Source organism: Eleutherodactylus coqui, chromosome 11 (genome assembly GCF_035609145.1).
Source record: "Eleutherodactylus coqui strain aEleCoq1 chromosome 11, aEleCoq1.hap1, whole genome shotgun sequence".
Lineage (NCBI taxonomy): Eukaryota > Metazoa > Chordata > Amphibia > Anura > Eleutherodactylidae > Eleutherodactylus > Eleutherodactylus coqui.
In genome coordinates this window covers 20,436,708-20,451,667 of record NC_089847.1, presented here as the reverse complement: position 1 = coordinate 20,451,667, position 14,960 = coordinate 20,436,708, and the positions used below count along the sequence as shown (strand labels likewise).

Sequence of the window (14,960 nt, the reverse complement as noted above, 5' to 3'; positions counted from 1 at the left end):
AATAATGACCACCGAAATGTAGCTCAAAGAGGAAAGGGTGATTTTTGCAGTAAGTAAAACATAACTTTTAATATTTCTTGCTTGAAATAAATGATGGAAAGGAGCGTCTGTTCTAAAAATCACGACCACATAGACATGTCACACAGACCAAAGTAACCCTTAGTCTGCAACGGCCATGTCAATAACAGGAGACGATCACAAGACCCCCAGCTGTATAAGATACAATACAGACATAGAACAGTCTTACTAGTCTCCAAGTCTAGAAGTTGAACTTGTTAGGGAACCGTCTTCACCATGTTATGTACAGATGGCTGTAAATCTGGAGAGAAGACGGCAGGACTAAAACTATACGTAATTGCTCCTAGCAACTAATGCGCCCTAATAGAAAGCACAAATGGGGTGATTGCCTTGATAAGATCCGCCCTGCACTCTCCCTGTCAAGGAGACCCTCTTATCACATTATTGGTCCCAACGCGGTTTGTCCTGTCAAAGGGACTCCTCATGGTACAAAAGAAGAAAGAGCATAAGGAGTCTATTCCAAAAACGCAGGAGTGCACAAGCATGGCAGTATAAAACTGGGTATAGCTTTAGTTCCGTTTTCTTCCCTCGAGATTTGTATCAATTGGTATTTAATATGGTGGAGAAAGTTCCCTAGCAAGTTCGACTTCTAGACTCGGAGACTGGTGAGACTGTTTCATGTCTGTATTGTATCTTATGAAGACCTCAGTTGGGGGTCTCGGTAGTATCAGTCTTTCCTGTTTGGGTGTATAGTCACACAGGCCGTTGATCAGGGAAGCAAATGTGCAGGCAATTGTTCGTTCCCGATCATCGACCCATGTAAAAGGGTCTTAAAGCGTGACTACACTTTTATAGACTTCTATGGTTACAGCTTCAGCTGCCGAGAGAAGTCAATAGGCAACAAAGAGGCACAGCGCTTGGTTGAGAGCTGCAGCGCCTTCATTTCAACGATCAACTGGGGTCTCAGCACCCAGACCCCCACTGATCAGAACTTTTGACATGTCCAAAGTTTGTACAAAGTGCAGTTACTCTTTAAGTGGTTTGGTTACTACCTCCTCGGTGCTGTAATGGTGACCAAGTACGTCATCTTCTGCCTGTAGTAACAGTTTCGCCTTGCAGTTGTCTTTCAGAGATTGGCTGCTGTTGGAGATGAACTTGGGATCAGATAAGGATCCTTTAAGTGACACTGAGCGGTAAGTCTATGGCCATAAATGTGGATGCTTGCCTACTAGTTATTGTCTCAGCTTCACACATGCGCACTCTCTGCAGACAAGAATACCAGCGTTGGGCTTTGAACTGCTGCTTTCTCCCAGCATCCTGTGCAAAGGGCGGCTGTGGAAATGATTTAGAGGTTGCATGTTCCACAGTGGTTGATGCTGTGCTAGACTTTTGCTGCAGGTAAGAGCTGGCACCTATTAGCCTCATATGTGGAGTGAGTCTAGATGATGTTTTACAGGACCTAATCAGTGTTGTTACTTGTAGAGCGGAGTCCAGCGCAGGCCGTCGGCCGGGTCACGCTAACACAGGCATTGCTGACATACTTTGTCGTTTACAGGTATGTACTTACTGCTGCATGGAGCATTTAATACGGTGTATGTCCTCATTAGCAGTGTGTAATAGATCTTGGAGCAATGTGCTCGGTCAGGCTGGTCCAGTTTGATCATATACATAATATTAAAGTGGAGGGGATCACCTGCTCAGGACCCTCCTTTATAAGCTAAAGCATCTCTCTAGAGATCCTGGCGTGTCACATGAGCAGCCCATTGAAGGGACTCTCTCGTTATCGAGTTATCCCCTGTCCACAGAATAGAGAATAACTTTATGATCGTTGGGGTCCAACTGCTGGGATCCGCATCAATCTTGATAATGAAGGGCCCACGTGAATCCATTTTAATGGGAGCCCTGGAAATTGCTGTGAACGAGCGCTCGGCAACCTCCAATGCTGTAATTAAAAGGAATGAAGCCACGGCACAAATGCACGACTTTTGCTTCATTCATGCAGGAACCTTCAGGATCCCTGTTTTCAAGATCTATGTGATTCCCAGAAGTAAGACCCCCACTGATCATAGTTAGAATAGGGGATAATTTAAAACGTTGCACATTTCCATTATTCTCAATTGGCACTGTGTAATTCCTCATTTCTCGTGTTTGCGTGGCAGAAATGAAGCTTCTAACAAAAAACGATTGTTCAAAGCAAGAACCCTTTAATCCCGTAACCCTCTGTATATCATTGTATCTCTATATAACTGTTTTCTTTCCCCTCATTATACAGGAGTTAGTCTGTGATTTGCCCACTCCGTCACGGTCAGGTAATCTCAGCCGGATGAATTTCCTTTTCAACATCTTCCACCGAAGGCTGGAACAACCTTCAGACAGCATGCAGATTAGTGCCCGATTAAGAAAACAAGCAGAACTGGCTATGTGTTCCAGGTAGGCTTGAATGAATAAGGAGCACACTGGGGATAATGGGCAGCATTAAACTCTTCATGCAAGATGCTACAAAATGACCCTTAGGAAATTACTAGTAATTATTAGGAAATTATATAGTACCAGTGTTTCTGGTGGCGCCATGCGCCACACAGCTCTGCTACATGCACGTCACACACACACAGCACTGCTACATACATTTTTCATGCCATATAACAGGGATCAAAAGCAGCACAGCACTAGAGATGAAGGACCTGTGATGTCACAGTCATGCTCCGCCCCTGATCATATGACTGTGACGCTCATCCCGAATGAATGACTTGCATGCTCCACTCCTGATCACATGACCGTGACATCATTAAAGGTCCTTTATTGCCAGTGAGGGAGTTGCATGCTCTGCCCCTTGTCACATGACTGTGACATGTTATCACAGGTCCTGCATCCCTATGCAGATTACGAGCGGACTACAAACCCCCTGCGGCCTCAGTTGCTATGGAATACTAACGTACACTTACCCGGACAGCAGCCATGTGCGTAAAGGACCTGTGATGATGTCACGTTATGTGATCAGGGGCGCAGCATGTAACTCCCTTACTGGGGATGAAGGACATTTGATGCCGTCTGTCATCACAACGGAGCATGTAAGTCACTCACAAACCCACTCACACACGGACGGACAGGTCATCGTTAGTACTTTAATAGTGGCGCAGCACTGCCTGTTTTCATAGACCCAATACCAGTTTACTGATGCTTTCAGTCTTTGCACATAGGATTCTCCTGGGGTTCCCATCTACATTCCTCATCAGCACATCCTGTGAGAGGGGAAATGTCAGTCTAGACTGTGAGGACTTCTTTACATTCATCAACAAGGAATTGGTGAGATAATCTTATTTATCGGAACTGCACATATGGAATTACCTATACGCCATGGAATATAATCTCTACTTCATATTACAGAAAAACATTGGACCACAAGGGTGCGCTCTTCCCTATGACATCACTGCTCACTTTTTTAGGGTAAGGCGGGGTTTATGCTTCATTGGTATGCTGACTAGTAAATTTTCCTTGTGTCTGGAGTTGGCAGATAACATTCTTGTTCTTTACTGCAGGGTCTCCTTGGGGCCAGTACACAGTGTGAGGAGCCGAGCGACGCAGTGAATTCTATACTCCATGCTGCTTACTCGCAATGTCCCATCATCCTAACTTCTGCCGCGGTATGTCTGTGCCAATCCTTGTGCTGGGGTTGCCAAAAAAAGCTTTAATGGATCACCCTAATTATACTTAAATACAGTATTCTTGTAATCCTTTGCCAACAGCATAACGTTAAATATAAGCCATGCAGTTGTGAATGGTGTATGGAGCAGGCTTGAGAGCAGAGCTTGCTGTATACAGAGCAGGTGTCACCTTTTTGCAACATCTGGCAGCCTGGATCAGAGTTGAACTCTTATTGCAGCCATCAACTACTTAGATGCTGAGGTCAATGCTGACTGCTGCTTCTGTGTAGTACGATCATCCCACACGACATGATCACAAGGTGCTGATAGCTTGCCTGGGGCCTAGTGAAAGCTTTATTATTATTATTTATTTATTTTTTTTGTTGCCTATACTGTACTTGTTTGTTGCTGTATACGGTACAAGTGATCGTAAGTTCAAGTACCCCGGTGGAACTAAAGAAAACTGTGAAAAAAAGTTAAAGGGGTTGTCCCGCGAAAGCAAGTTGGGTTATACACTTCTGTATGGCCATATTAATGCACTTTGTAATGTACATTGTGCATTAATTATGAGCCATACAGAAGTTATTCACTTACCTGCTCCGTTGCTAGCGTCCTCGTCTCCATGGAGCCGTCTAATCTTCAGCGTCTAATCGCCCGATTAGACGCGCTTGCGCAGTCCGGTCTTCTTTCTTCTGAATGGGGCCGCTCGTGCCGGAGAGCGGCTCCTCGTAGCTCCGCCCCGTCACGTGTGCCGATTCCAGCCAATCAGGAGGCTGGAATCGGCAATGGACCGCACAGAAGACCTGCGGTCCACCGAGGGTGAAGATCCCGGCGGCCATCTTCCCAAGGTAAGTAAGAAGTCACCGGAGCGCGGGGATTCAGGTAAGCACTATCCGGTTTTTTTTTTTAAACCCCTGCATCGGGTTTGTCTCGCGCCGAACGGGGGGGCTATTGAAAAAAAAACAAACCCGTTTCGGCGCGGGACAACCCCTTTAATAAAACTTTTTTAGAAATATATAAAAAAAAAAGTTTAAAAACCTTTGATTTTTCCAATAAAAATGTAAACAATGGTCTCAAGCTACATAATGGGTATTTTTGTGCCTTAGTCCATGCTACCAAAATTTTGCACATGGTGAACACCATAAGAATAAAATACTGAATGGCGGAATAGCGTGTTTTTTTTTTTTGGGGGGGGGGGGGGGGGTTCGTCACACGGTCTCTTAAAAAAAAAGAAGAAAAAGTTATTAAAAAGTTGTATATACCCCAAAATAGTACCAATGAATATCAAACTTGTCATTTCTTTTCTTTAGCTTTGTTGGCCGCAGTTGTGTCCGGCCATTGAGTGTCAGTGGAGCCGTCTGGGAGGGAACCTGCCCAAGGAGATTGAGACCCTGAAGGAGATGCAGAACGATGTGGACAGGTTGGAGAGTTTGCGGTGTGGGGACATTCATGATGGAGATGATCTGTGACTTACGTCTTCTCTTATCCCTCAGATACCTTTCACATCGCACATCCCTGCCCCTCACTGATGCCACGTGGCTCTTGTCTGCCGTTCTGCATTTCACCATCAAGAGGAGAAAAATGGGACAAGATGGCGTTTCACAGTCACTTGGCAGAAACTCTGCTCAGGTGAGAGAAGGATGCCCAGTATTATAGTGCTGTTACTTCCCAGGCATTGTACAGGTGGGAACGGGTTCAGATTTGTTACAGGAGAAGAACGGGAACAATACATGTAACTAAATACCTTACAAAGTGATACAGAGGGAGAGCGGAGTCTGCCCGCAAGGGACTACAGTGTACCGGGAAGGAGGTAGGAGATCGTACTAACTGCTCTTATAGTGGCAGCAGGGCTACTGTCGGTTGTAGGCTCTACTGAAGAGGGGGATTTTCAGGTGGTCTTAGAAGTTTCCCAGGTGATGGACAGTGATATCTTGGGGTAACGAGGCCTAGAATATAGGTGATGCACAGGAGAAATCTTGCAAACGACTGTGAGGAGCGCACTAGGGGTTACGCGTGGGGAGGTATAGGGATATTGGGGCAGAGATGTATGGGTGGTGTATGTTTTGGAGAGCCTCGAATGTCATTTGATGATATACTGAATTGGATTCTCTGGTGAATAGGTGGCCAATGACTGGATTGGTGGTGGTGGACTAGCCGGGCTGCTGAGTCGAGGATAGATCGGGGCATCATGAGTGTGTTGGACAGGAGGCTGTAGAGAAGGATGTTGCAGTAGGCTAGACGGAAAATGGCGAAAGCACGCAAGTAGCATATTGAGTAACGTTAGCATCCATGTATGCACGGTTTGAAGACGGGGGCAGCAACAGAGACAGCAGGCCATCTCATCACCGGAAATCACAAGAATGTAATTTCATCAACCTGTCTCAGTGAAGAAACTCTTGTTTAATTCGTGTTTTAGGCTTCTTGGGATTTATCTTTGTACCTTTTTAGATTTTTGACTGTCATTACATGTAGAATACAATATGTGTATATGGATATTATATATTTATACAGACATCTCATATCTTGATAAGCAGACCTGACGGAGAAAAACTGTCATTTTCAGAGTCTATTCCCCCAAAAAGGTCTGATACCTCAGTCACCAAAAATCCTGTTCCCCAGTGTTATGATAGGTAGGTGTGGTGGGGTGGAGGGAAAAAATGACGAGTTCAGTATTCTGCATGTTAAGTTTTTGAAAGCGGGAAGAGAATTAAGAGGATATGTACAACAGACACTTCTGGATAGGGGAGGGGTAACATCTGGGTTAGAGAGGTAGATTGAGTGCCATTGGCATAAAGGTGGTACTGAAAGACATGGAATTCTATGAGCTGTCCTGGGATAAAAGGTGTAGATATAGATGATTATGGGTCCTAGGACAGAGCTTTGGGGGAGACCAACAGAAGGAAGGCAAGGAAATTCACAAGAGCGACAAATTTGTAATACCAAGGGAGGAGAGGTTTGTAGAGGGGGGGGGGTAATTGATTGTTTCAAAGCATAAGTCAAGAAGGAAGAGCCCAGCGTAATGTAGAAAGCAGAGGACAGGTCTATCTGGGAGAAGTACAGAGTAAGGCTTTTGCATTCAGCAGTCCATTGGGGCATTTTTGGTAGAGTGGAGGGGTTGGAAACCAAATTGCAGTTGGTCAAATAGAGTCGGAAGAGAAGGAGGAGGACCGTTCAAGTTGGACATGCTGTTCCAGGAGTTTTGACAAAAATGGGTCCAGCAATGTGCGGTGGTAGTTGGACGGAGAGGAAGGAGCGAGGGATGGGTGTGATGACTGCATGTTTAAAGGACGAAGGAAAGATGCCAGTTCTCGGTGAAAGGTTGAAAATGTAGGTAAGGGCTTGGATGAACACCCTGGTACGGTTGGATGGGATTGGATGAGGTATGATTTAACCCCTTAGTGACGAAGCCTGTTTGCGCCTTAGTGACGGAGCCAAATTTTGGAAATCTGACATGCGTCGTTCAACGTAGCATAACTCCGTAAAGGCTTTACATATCCCAGTGATTCTGACATTGTTTTTTCGCCACAGGTTGTACTTCATTTAGATTGTAAAAATAGACCGATATAATTTGTGTATATTTATTAAAAGTACCAATATTGGAAAAATTTTGAAAAAATTGTCATTTTTTCACATTTTCAACCGTAATATCTCAAATATGTCCAAACATACTGTACAAATTTTTGATAAGATATGTATTTCCATCTGTTTACTTTATTCTGAATGCACACTTGAAAAACTTTTGTGTTTTTTTTTTAACCATTTAGAGGACGTACACATTTAACATTACTTTTCAGCATTTTGAGGAGCACTTTGTTTTCCTGCACCAAGGCAAGTTTGCAAAGGCTCATAAGTGTCAGAATAATAGATACACCCACAAATGACCCCATTTTAAAAACTACACACCTTAATGTATCCACTGAGGGGTGTCATGAGTATTTTGACCCCACCAGTTTTTTTCAGAAATTAGTTCAATTTAGGGGAGAAAAAATAAAATTTCATATTTTTGCAAATATGTCATTTTAAAGACATATTTTTTTCCTATAGAGCCCATGAAAATGAGGATTTACACCCCAAAATGGATACCCCCGTTTCTCCCGTGTTCAGAAACATACCCATTTTGGCCCTAATCTTATGTCTGGATGCACAATGGGGCCCAAAACGAAAGGAGTAGTCGGTGGCTTTCAGAACATAGATTTTCCTTGAAGGCGTTTTAGGCCCCATAGAACATTTGTAGAGCTCTTGAGCGGCCAAAATCAAAGAGAACCCCCACAAGTGACCCCATTTTGAAAACTAGACCCCTTAACGAATTTATCTAGGGGTGTACTGACCATTTTGTTCCCACAGTTTTTGAATGAATTGAAGCAAAGCAAAAGGAACAAAATTGTGATTTTCGTTTTTTTGGCAATTCTGTCGTTTTAAAAACTGCTTTTTTGGTACAGCACACACATGAATGAAGACTGGCACCCCAAAGTGGATACCCCTGTTTCTCCCGTGTTCAGAGACATACCCATTGTGGCCCTAATCTTATGTCTGGATGCACAACGGGGCCCAAAATGAAAGGAGTAGTCGGTGGCTTTCAGAACAGACATTTAGCATGAAGGTGATTTAGGCCCCATTGCCCACTTGTAGAGCCCTTGAGCGCCCAAACGACAGAGAACCCCCACAAATGATCCCATTTTGAAAACTAGACCCCCTAACGCATTCATCTAGGGGTGTACTGCGTATTTTTACCCTACAGTTTTTGAATAAATCTAAGCAAAGCAGTAGGAAAAAAATTACAATTTTCATTTTTTTGGCAGTTGTATCAATTTAAAAACTGTTTTTTTGTACAGCACACATAGGAATGAAGACTTTCACCCCAAAATTGATACCCCTGTTTGTCCCGTGTTCAGAACCATACCCCTTGTGGCCCTAATCTACTTAAAGGACACATGGCTAGGCCTATAATGGAAGGAGCACCCGTTGGATTTTAGGGTACAACGGAATAAATTCCAGGCCCCATTGCCCACTTATAGAGCCATTGAGCGTCCAAAACGATAAAGAACCCCCACAAATGACCCCATTTTAAAAACTAGACCCCTTAACGAATTCATCTAGGAGTGTACTGCGTATTTTGACCCCACAGTATTTGAATAAATTTCAGCAAAGCAGAAGGAAAAAATTACGATTTTCATTTTTTTGGCAATTTTGTCAATTTAAAAACTGTTTTTTTTTGTACAGTGTACATAGGAATGAAGACCTTCACCCCAAAATGGATCCCCCCCGTTTGTCCCGTGTTCAAAAACATACCCATTGTGGCCCTAATCTACTTACAGGAAACATGGCAAGGCCTGTAATGGAGGGAACACCCGTTGGATTGCAGGGCACAACTGAATAAATCCCAGGCCCCATTGCTCATTTGTACGGAATAAAAATTGACTCCCTAAAAATCCCCCCCCCCCCCCCCTCCACGCCCTTTTCGGCGTTCCCCAAATCTTAGATAAAAGTAATAATGTGAACTGTGTGGTATTTCCAAAGACGGGTAATTATGGAGGCTGGTTGGGATGGGCACATAGGGCAATAAAATCTGGTATCTCCCCTCCTCTCATGCTTTTTGGGGGTCATTTTTTGACCTCAGTGCCGGGGATGGGGTGTAAAAAGTGGCGTTCCGTGAGTCTCCGTAAGCTTGACGAGGTGCGGCGGTCTCACACAGAAGGCGCTCAACAAGGTGCTCCTGGAACTGCAGGAAGGCAAGCGTTCCCGGGGCTTCTTGTAAATTGCGTATTACAGGTAGCGGACTGAATAACGCCGGGCTTACGCAGCCGTAGGTGGATCCTGGCTGTGACCCTGCGTACGGCCGCGTAATGTACTGCGCATAACTGCGTACTTACACGGGCGGTCATGCGCAGTACTTTTTTTTTGTTGTTGTTGTTTGTATTTCCCGCACCGTCGCTTAGCGATGACGCGGGTACCCGCAGCCCGTATACAAGGTAGTTGCGTATGGGCAGCGGGTATATCCGCGACCATGGAGCACAATGGGCTCTATGTTGCTGATATCCGCGGTAAAATAGAACCTGCTGCGTTCTCTTTTCTGCGAGTGGATTACACAATTCCGACCCGCTAATGTGAGCGGAATTGTGTAATCCAATGCGATTGATCTGCGTATTACCGCTAATCAAACGCATGCGGAATCCGTAATTCCTATCCGGTCATGTGAGACCGGCCAAAGGTAGATCGCTACCTTTTTATCACGTGACCGGGGACCGCTCAATGAGGCCACCCGTCACTGCTCCAGGCTCTCGGGGACCGTTGGTCGCCGAGAGCAAGGAGATATTAAGTTTCCTGGGCTCCCCGACTCCTGTGCATGTGTGCGGTGTTTTGCCGGCGGTCGCATGCGCAGAATACGGGAAAGTTCACGGAAGAAGATTGCTTCGGGGTGCAAATATGGAAGCCTCCGGTAAAAAGTTTCATCTCCTCTCACCGATCGCATCGGTGAGGGGAGATGAACCTTCCCCTTTTTTTAACTTTTACGTGATCACCATTATTCTTTGGATAACGGCGAACACGTGATCAGGAATCGTTTACCGCGGCTCTCCGTGAAATCTCCAGGCTCTCGGCTAAGTTTTGTAGCCAGGAGCAGGGAGATTTTAAAAAACCACGGCTTTTGCGCATGCGCCTGCCACATTGGCGAAGGGCGCGTGCGCAGAAGCTGGGGTGAGGTCCGCGGATAAATCCGCGGGCCTTAGGTACGTCATTTCATCCTCCCTCACGGATATGATCTGTGGGGGGAGATGAAACGCAAGGTTTTTTTTAACTTTTTAAAACTTTTTTTACTTTTTGCACTTTTTTTTTTTTACTTTACATGATCACTGTCATCCATTGGATGACAGTGATCATGTCCCCAGTGACATCCCTCTGCTCTTGGCTACACATGGCAGCCAGGAGCAGAGCAATTTTGAATTTCCCGGGGCTCGAGCCCCTCTGTGCACGCGCCCGATGTCAATCATTGGGCGCGCATGCGCAGACAGGGATTTCGGGTCACGGGACATCGCAGAGGACCGGGGGTGAGTATCTTCACATCCCCTCATGGATCCGATCCATGAGGGGAGGTGAAACTTTACTTTTGTTTTACTTTTTCAACTTTTTCGCGATCACCGCTATCGCAATGGATAGCGGTGATCGCGGGCCCGGGGACCGCTCACAGTGGTCCCCGGTAACACCTCCTGGTTCCCGGTTACCTTCAGGAGCCGGGAGCCAGGAGATTTTAAATTTGCCGGGGACACCCGGGCTTCTGCGCGTGACGTCATCGTCTGGCGCGCATGCGCAGAAGGCCGCCGGCGGGTCCAGGAGGACCAGATCTCCGGGGGACACCGCCGACAAGCCGTGTGAGTATTTTCAGCTGCCGTGATGGATCCGATCCATCATAGCAGCTGAATTACTACTTTTTTACACTGTTTTATTTACTTTTTTGCGATCGGCGCTATTCATTTTATAGCGCCGATCGCAATACCGGGGGGACTGCCCGCATCCTGGGATGACAGCTCCATGCTGTCGGCTACCTGCGGGCACCGACAGCATGGAGCTGTCACGTCCTCAGGCCAGTGGGCATCAATCCAAAGAGGATGCATAAAACTACGTCCTCTAGGATTAAGGCCCACTTTCTGAGGACGTAGTTTCCCGATGGGGCGGTCGTTAAGGGGTTAAAGAGAAGGGTGAAGAGGGGAAGGGGGCTGGGGTGGGGGACTACTGGTTGGCTGTGGCAGGTAATGTAAGTTGATGCTTTCTGTCTATTAATTACACAGGAGACTTATCAGAACCTGGTTGCTTTGGGCGGGCAACAACATTTTTGTGCACTAGTTTTGATATCTCCCTCAATGTTCCTAAGTGACGGACGTAACACCATTCTCTTTCCTATGCTTCTTGCAGATGTTGAGTTATTTGCTATTCTTTTCTGTTATGGATCTCATCCTGGCAATACTGAAGGTAAGAGTCGTACTCTGGAGTCTCCACTTGCAGAAGAATTTTGGTTTCTGTAAATTAAAATCTTAAATACTTTCTGTATCCATTTGTTGTGGTTTTCAAGATCTCTGCTTGCTGTAATTCAGTGGAAGATTTTTTTTTCCCCCTCCCAGAAGGGAGATGTCCTGGTCATGTGATGAGCGCACAGGAAGCTCTGATGACGAGCCGCCATGGACCTCTGATAATCACATAACCAGGAGAGAAATCCTTGAAGTAAATAAAAAATTGAAGTCTTCCATTCAATTACAGGAAGCAGAGGTCTTGAAAACTGCAAGGAACCGATACAGAAACTGTAAACTGCAGGGCATTTCCTTTTACAAAGAATAAAGCTGGATCACTGCCTTTCATAAAGCAGCCTACTGTGTGATGGGGCATGGAGCCGTCCTGACCAGGGCACCCCCTCCTCTGATACAGTATATGAACAGGGTTCCCCTAGTGTGACAGACCATTTAAAGGGACACGATAAATGATGATTAAACGTTTTTATCTTACATTCTGTGTTTATCTTATGTTCTCTCAGGGAGGAGAAAGATCCAAAAAAGGGCTAGAAAATTGTCTGCATGTTATTAGATGTCTGGAGGAAAGAGGAGGCAGCTGGGTGATCGTCTTTCAGCCAACAAAGGAAAAGTGTGAGTAGAGAAAACGGACTTGTAGGATCTCCTCAGCATTGGGTCTCGTGGACGTGGCCATAAGACAGTTGCATTTTAGAATCCGGTTTGTGGCTACAAGACTCGGGCACCTGCTATTTAACGGTACTTTTCCACAGAAGGACTGTCAGGAGCTTACTATCACTCCTGCATTTTTTCATAGAATGACTTCGGGCACTTGAGCACCCAAGAGCCGTCCCAGCGATAGTCACTACTATGCTTTTACACAGGAGCGATTGTCAGTTAGTGAATGGAGGTGGAGATCGTTCCAGCTGCCCATCTACCTCCATTCACAGTAAATGGGCAGTCCTTTATAGATGAACGATGCAGCAGCACACCAATAATGATTGTATGGTCTACCTGAAAGATGCAATCAGCGATTTATGGCTGATCAGTCTTTCCCTGTATACACTGCACAATTATCATGCAAACCGCTCCATCGAACTTTGCCCTTCTTTTTTTTTGCATCCATTCAACATTATGGTTTAAAAGAACAGAAGCAAAATACAGATTAAAGTCTCATGTCCACGGGCGTATTAGACTCCGCATGTGGGACCCCACAGTGGAATCTGACCCTGCCGGCGGCTGAGGACGCTGCGGGTCTTTTATTTACCCGTCCTGGTCTTCATTTTCTTCCCCGTGGACGCGTGCGTGCGCCACGTCTCCCATGGGCAGCCGAGTTTTTTTTTTTTTTTTAAACTCCTGCTTTCCCATGGAATCTGCAATGCAAACAGGCCGCGGATCGGACGGCTTCCATTGACTTCAATGGAAGCCACCTGTGCAGGATCAGCACTGAAATGGAGCATGCTGCGTTTTTTTTTTTGTTTTTTTTTTTTCTGGACCAGGTCTGCAAATCAAATCCGCATGCTTTATTTCATGTATTCCTATGGACTGTTTGTTTTGCGGATCTTCTGCGTGGGTGACCCTCGCGGATTCTGCAAATGGGATCCACCTGTGGACATTGGCCCCCTAATCTGTACTGTTTGCACGAATCCTATCAGCTGTTCAGCCTGATAACAGTGGCATTATCCCTCTTGTAATAAGCTACAAGCAGAGTCCACAGTAAAGCATTCACCGCTGTATTTGGAGTAAATAACAGCCATGTTTCTGTACTTCAGGCTGTATATGAGACCTTTTTGTTAGTTGCTTCAAATAAAGCGGTAAACATGTTGTCCAGCGGCGCCTCAGACTCTTATTCCTGTTTGGATGAAGGTGGGATTTGTCCCAAGATAGCAGCCCATAGTCCGTGTAAAGGTACTTTTATCCTAACTTGTTCAGATAGTCCCTCAGAAATGGCACAGACGTGTACGAACGATGGTCGTTTGTTTGCTTCTACACAGAGTGAGGATTGCTCATAGAGGAATCTCCATATACATTTGCTCGTAGGCGTTCAACTACTAACAGCAGCACCTTTACACCCCATAACCTTTGATCAACCAGCGACTTTTTTTCTTTGGTAAGCTCAGATTAAAACGAATGACTTATTGCTCATCCCGCAGTCAGCAGGCGGATTCACTCTGCTGCAAACCAAACCTATTTGGAGCGACATCTGTGTCACAACTCATGATATGAGAATTGGTTCTAGAGGTTTACATACATGAATGTAGAACTGAGCATGTGCCGTTCTCAGAATGCTATTTTGGGGACTCCCGCTGACCGCTTCTATGTACCATATTGTAGGTGACCCTTATATAAAACTATAGAACCGTTAGGGAAGATTCCTAACCTTGTCGGTGATAAGATTCACCTGTCTGTGGTCTCAGCCTCCTGGTAACATGAATGCCTTTGCTCTCAGATATGACCCTTCTTCATCAGACGGCCTCGGCGGACCTCTGTAACCTGCTTCCTCTGGCCTTCTTCAGGTAGGTTCTCTGGTGGCAGCCGTAATGCTCCACATTGCAGACCTCTTACCTTTCTGCTTCTGATTCCAGTTTGGCTCCTTCTCTTCCAAGTGAAAGGGCCGTTGTGGAGCAGGATTGTTTGTGTCTCACCCTGGAGATGTATGGCAAACTTCTCCAGCTCTTTGTAGAAGGAAACCCCCTCCTGGATCAGGTACAATCGCCAGACTGTACTCTGCATTCACCTATTAGGACTCAGATTCTAAAGTTGTTTTGTGTCTTTAGGTGGGTACTAATGACATCTTCAGCAATGGCCGACAGTTCCTGCTAAAGTCGATACCCAAGTGCCCACCGCCCAGTGGTGTGTTTAGAAACCGCCTTCCACAGGTATCCTATAACTAATGGCACAAGCCACTATATGTAACGTCCATCTCTTTTTTTATTCCTTCCTCCTTTAAGTATAAATGTTCCCCCTCCCAGTTCTCCTAGTAAGAACAGTACAATTTCATATAATCTGCAGCTGGCTGATTCCTGGGCGGAGAAGGACCCGGAGATCGCCGCGATGTTGAAGAATATTCTTCCCTCCTCACAGGATGATTGTGACCTGTTTGATGAGCCCGATATCTTCTAATGGAGCTATGGCTGTTACATTACAAGTTCAGCATATGTACCGGTAAGTACAGCCTTTGGGGTATATTCACTTGTAGCATAAAGGGTACAAAATCCACATTAAAATGTATCTGCTCGGTTGGTGCAGCTCCATTACAGAATCCCCCCCTTCAGTTGAAAGGGTGAAATCTGCATCAAAATCTGCATCA

The 14,960-nt window shown here is 45.5% G+C and overlaps 1 protein-coding gene across 2 annotated transcripts in view; it reads left to right on the top strand.

Annotated features, from left to right (window-relative positions):
• FANCA (FA complementation group A) overlaps positions 1–14,960 on the top strand; it is a 58,897-nt gene that overhangs the window by 42,252 nt on the left and 1,685 nt on the right. The window contains exons 29-43 of one of the 2 annotated variants that reach the window (XM_066583816.1): positions 1,138–1,211; positions 1,288–1,416; positions 1,501–1,573; positions 2,291–2,448; positions 3,216–3,321; positions 3,403–3,462; positions 3,555–3,659; positions 4,970–5,079; positions 5,153–5,288; positions 11,565–11,621; positions 12,178–12,286; positions 14,100–14,166; positions 14,236–14,356; positions 14,428–14,529; positions 14,663–14,815. In XM_066583816.1, coding sequence (XP_066439913.1) covers positions 1,138–1,211; positions 1,288–1,416; positions 1,501–1,573; positions 2,291–2,448; positions 3,216–3,321; positions 3,403–3,462; positions 3,555–3,659; positions 4,970–5,079; positions 5,153–5,288; positions 11,565–11,621; positions 12,178–12,286; positions 14,100–14,166; positions 14,236–14,356; positions 14,428–14,529; positions 14,663–14,773 — 1,518 coding nt within the window. In that variant the 3' untranslated portion in view covers positions 14,774–14,815. Of the gene's footprint in view, positions 1–1,137; positions 1,212–1,287; positions 1,417–1,500; positions 1,574–2,290; positions 2,449–3,215; positions 3,322–3,402; positions 3,463–3,554; positions 3,660–4,969; positions 5,080–5,152; positions 5,289–5,779; positions 6,288–11,564; positions 11,622–12,177; positions 12,287–14,099; positions 14,167–14,235; positions 14,357–14,427; positions 14,530–14,662; positions 14,816–14,960 lie in introns of those variants that run through there. The other variant, XM_066583817.1, reaches the window with a different exon arrangement.